The sequence below is a fragment of the Diaphorina citri genome, unplaced genomic scaffold, assembly GCF_000475195.1.
Source record: "Diaphorina citri unplaced genomic scaffold, Diaci psyllid genome assembly version 1.1 scaffold94053, whole genome shotgun sequence".
In the NCBI taxonomy this organism is placed as follows: domain Eukaryota; kingdom Metazoa; phylum Arthropoda; class Insecta; order Hemiptera; family Psyllidae; genus Diaphorina; species Diaphorina citri.
The window spans coordinates 6109-10310 of record NW_007471014.1 but is presented as its reverse complement, the minus strand read 5'-3'; the positions used below and the strand labels follow the sequence as shown (position 1 = coordinate 10310).

The window sequence follows — 4202 nt, the reverse complement described above, 5'->3', positions numbered from 1 at the left end:
TTTCCTTTCGATTTCGGGAGGATAAGACCTTCGTTTTCACAGTACCCTCTATGAAGTCTCAAAAATAATAATAATAAAAAATCCTTTAACGTAGGTAGGTACATCTTCATTCTGTGTTCTTACCTTTCTAAAAATTCACAGAGATCCGAGCTACGTTTATTAACAAGGGGGAACATATAGTTGAGAACATACGAGGTTTCGTCCATCGTATCTCGCATGTTCTCGCTCAAATGATCATTGGACAGAACTTCTAGGATTCTAAATGCTTTCATTTCGCCCACAACGAGCAGAAACGTTATGGCCACATCATGATAGCCCTGCAAAAAAGAAGAAGATCAAGTTATTTATTTATTTTATAGCTCTGAATCGGAAGATTAACACCTGACACCTCTAGACAAAAGTCAAATACCAGCAGTTTAAAGCTAGTCATAGCCAGCCTAGTTAGCTTAAAAGGTAGAGTGCCTGCCATGTAAGCTCTAGATCGCCGATTCGATTTCATTATCATCAGAACAGATAAATTTCTCCATTCCTGTCTTCCCTTCTCTGCTTCTCTCTTTGATTCCAGGACAAATACTCAAAGAAACAAAGCTGACCAAACACACCATCTTTGGGAAAACATTTGTGTACCTACCTGGTAATATCGTAACCTAGGATATGCATGTATGACTTTCAGTATCAACAGTGTAAGCTGATCTTGCAATGCCAGTCTCTGTTCTATAGGAATACCGGGAGGAAAGCGTTTCAAGGACCTATTTACATCGAGAACTACTTGCGAGTACTCGGAATGAGAGAGTAAATCATTCTTGTTGGAGTTCTCACAGGGTGCACTCAAATCGATTTCTAACAAACGGTGCCACAGCTCTTGACGAATATCATCTGAAAACAAAATTGTTTGGAGCTCTATTAACAGGGTTTATACGCTTTCCCAGAATGAAATTCTATGACTGTTCCAGAAAATTTCCATGAGTTTTTCAGAAAATTAGGGGGGGCGGAGGTACTCAAATATAGCAAGATTACCCCTTCATTTAAGTAAAATATGCAATATGGCAGAAGTGTCAAGGAATATGAGGGGAATGGGCCACAGGCCCTTTTTTTGAAAAAAAACTTGATATTTAATTTGAATTTTTTTAATTTTTAACCGGGTGGCAAATTCCCTGACTTTTCCAAAGGTTTTCTTTAATTTTTCACGATTTTCCATGACTATTCCATGACTTTTTGGCGCCGATTTTCAGATTCCATGACTTTCCAGTTTTTTCCAGGTCGCATATAAACCCTTGTATTAGGTTTGGTTCCTCACAGGATATAGAGGAGAGTAGTTCGGTGACATTTTCTATCTTGTCATTGTATTTGGAATGAAATTTCGTCAATAGGCTATCATTTGAATCAGGTTGCTTTGTCAATAACTTGTTCCTCCAACTAGTGAGTAAATAGTTTATTGTGTAAGAAACTAATTATGCACCTTTGGAACGCCTAGCGTATTGCATCACTGATCAAGTAAATTACCAAAGACAGATTATTTTAACATCTTAAATTATATTTACCTGTGACCAAAAACCTCCAGGGGACTTGGCATAGTGTCTTAATTGTTCTACACTGAGCTGCTTATTTTGACTTATGATTTCCTTAAGTTCCCTCTCTTTTTCTCTATAGTTCCTGCAGGTACAGGCACTGAAAGGGAAAACATTACAATAATCAGTTAACACAGAATATGAATATATATGTACCTTATTTTTACAACCTGTATTGATCTGAAATGGAACTTACGCCTTTAAGTCGCCTGATACATTATAAAATATGTTTCCAAATAATTAATAAAAAACAATCAAGTAAAAAAGAGCGACAGACATAATCTCACCTCTACATGGTTCAATACCTCAAGTCTGGCTGAAAAACTTACAGTGTCTGTATGTAGTAGATGATCGCTGGGATTCCACTGTCTCGGGATTTGCTGAGGAGTTATCAATCCTCATCTTGTTCAACTACCAGAAGGCAGAATTTCTGCACTCATTTTCTGAAACATGTGAGATAGGAAAATATGAGATTAAAGAACACGATCCATACACTAAAATAGACGTTTTTTTTTATTCCTTCTTCTCTTGTTCTTCTTCTTCTTGTTATTCTTCTTTTTCTTCTCGGTTCTTCTTCTTCTATGTTTAGGCTCAAGTGTGTCAACAACAGGCTTTTTAGACTATCTATATTGTTGTACAGGCAATAACAGGATTTCTCATAAACTTACAATATGTTGATGATGATAACCGAAATAGTAAACACACAAGGAAAGAGTTTGAGTTGTATTAGATCCTTATTGCCCGAAATAATCACACATATTATTTTTCAATACATGTATCAATTTAATATTTAATCCTAATCTCATTAGCAATTTAACACATATCATTTGGCCATGATACTTGGTACCAGTGCTCCAAAATTATTTGTTGATGCGATTGATATAGCGATCTAATGTACTGAAGGTAAAACTTGTGGTTAGTATTAAGACTGTAAATTTCCATGCGAGAGAAAAGTTAAATGTGATCTCTGGTATTAATACCAAATAGACCATCCTTGCTCGTTTGAATAGTCTACACTGATATAAATTAGAAGAGCAGGGCTACCGACCCCTGATAACTACTGACAGTAAAGATGCAAGAATTTTACCGCCTCTTCTCCACGTACTTCATTGAGCTGAGTAGTGTGATCATGTCTATTTTAAACATAACCTTTGAAACTGCTGGGTCCTTATCAGCTAAGCAGCTGAATCACTGATTGTGAAATAAACGGGTCTGGAAGGTAATTTCTTATCAGTAACCGATCAATATTTAATTACTTACTCAATTTTTGATTGTCACCTTTGTGGTTTTTGGTTTCGTGATAGGGAACTGGAAACATCCATTTAACCTTTTTGAAATGTTGCCAAACGTTATTAATAGTAGTCTAAATACGCTCTCATTAAAAGGAAAGCACGGTATTTTACATTTTATTGTGTAATGGCTTTTTTTATAAAATTTACATCAAGTATAAAATTTAATCGCAAAACTAATTTAATTAATTAATTAATATTACTAATATTAGCTAATAGTAGCCTCAAATATCCCAAAAATATGATAAATAAAAATTTCACATCTGCACATATGAATCCGGCCCACTGGTCATTATTTTTCGAACAAGAAAATTCGTGTGAACGGTCCTTTGGTTTGTTTGTCAAAATTGATTTTTTGTTTTTTGTTAATTTGAAAATTGGGAGCTCTTGGAAAACTTTTCGGAGTTGGGATTTTGCAAACTTTTTGCCTTTTTCTTGAAGTTCGAGTCTTTTTAGATGTGTTTTTCTCAATATTTAGGTGTTTATAATTAAATAATTCGCAAACGTTTCGAACAGGATAAATCGTCCCGAATAACGATTTACAGAGGCAAGTGGGAAAACTTCTAGCCTCAGTGAGTCATCCATTGTGGGAGCCTCTTCTGTACGTTTCCTCGCAGCTGGGTACTTTACCCCTCACAATGTCTTCGGACATTAATGCCCTATCTGAGAAGTTCGTGAGACACTCTAAATGCTGCCATGTGGGTCTAGAAAATTTTCTCTGCCCAAGTTGGGTGTTGAGGAGAGCCGACAGTAACCTGAAGTTTTGAAGTGAGAACAAGCAAACGAACTCCTTCGTTACACTGCCGGTTATTAGCCGTAACTGAAAAAGAAAAGGTTCTCATTAGGGCTCCATTTAATTCTGTACGTATAGTATTGCTGGTCAAGCAAGCTGCATGAAATTGGAAAAAATCCTTTGTCACAAGATTCATGAGATTTATGATGATGAGAGCAGAGAACTTCATTGTACTCAGGGAGGAAAGCCAAGATTGAAGGATATGACATCATGATTTCCTTGATAACAAACTTCACACTGAACAAATGTACAAACACAAGCTTGTGGATTTTTGTACTGCCACTTTATGGAGGGAAATAGACAAAGAAATTAAGTGAGATTGAGTTGGGCTGTCAATGCAAGGCTAGAATATGTTCTGGAAGAATTCCTGAAGAGATTTAATTTATTCCATTGTTTGTATTCTTTATTTTTTATATTATGTATTAATTGTTTTCTCCCCTTTTGGAACCTTAATGTATGTTGACCCCCCATGAAGTATTTTGGGTGACGTTTCCTCTACTTTACGTTTATAGATTTATAAAGATGGATTTGTTGTTCCTGAGTTCTCATTTT

At 35.8% G+C, this 4202-nt stretch overlaps 1 protein-coding gene across 1 annotated transcript in view; it reads right to left on the bottom strand.

Annotated features, from left to right (window-relative positions):
• Positions 1–123: 123 nt before the first annotated feature.
• The window catches only part of LOC103524082 (TBC1 domain family member 20-like), a gene marked incomplete at both ends in the record, with an annotated part of 9633 nt that continues 5554 nt past the window's right edge, over positions 124–4202 (bottom strand). Inside the window, 3 exons of the mRNA XM_008489088.1 lie at positions 124–317; positions 632–876; positions 1556–1668. Coding sequence (XP_008487310.1) covers positions 124–317; positions 632–876; positions 1556–1668 — 552 coding nt within the window. The remainder of the gene's footprint in view (positions 318–631; positions 877–1555; positions 1669–4202) is intronic.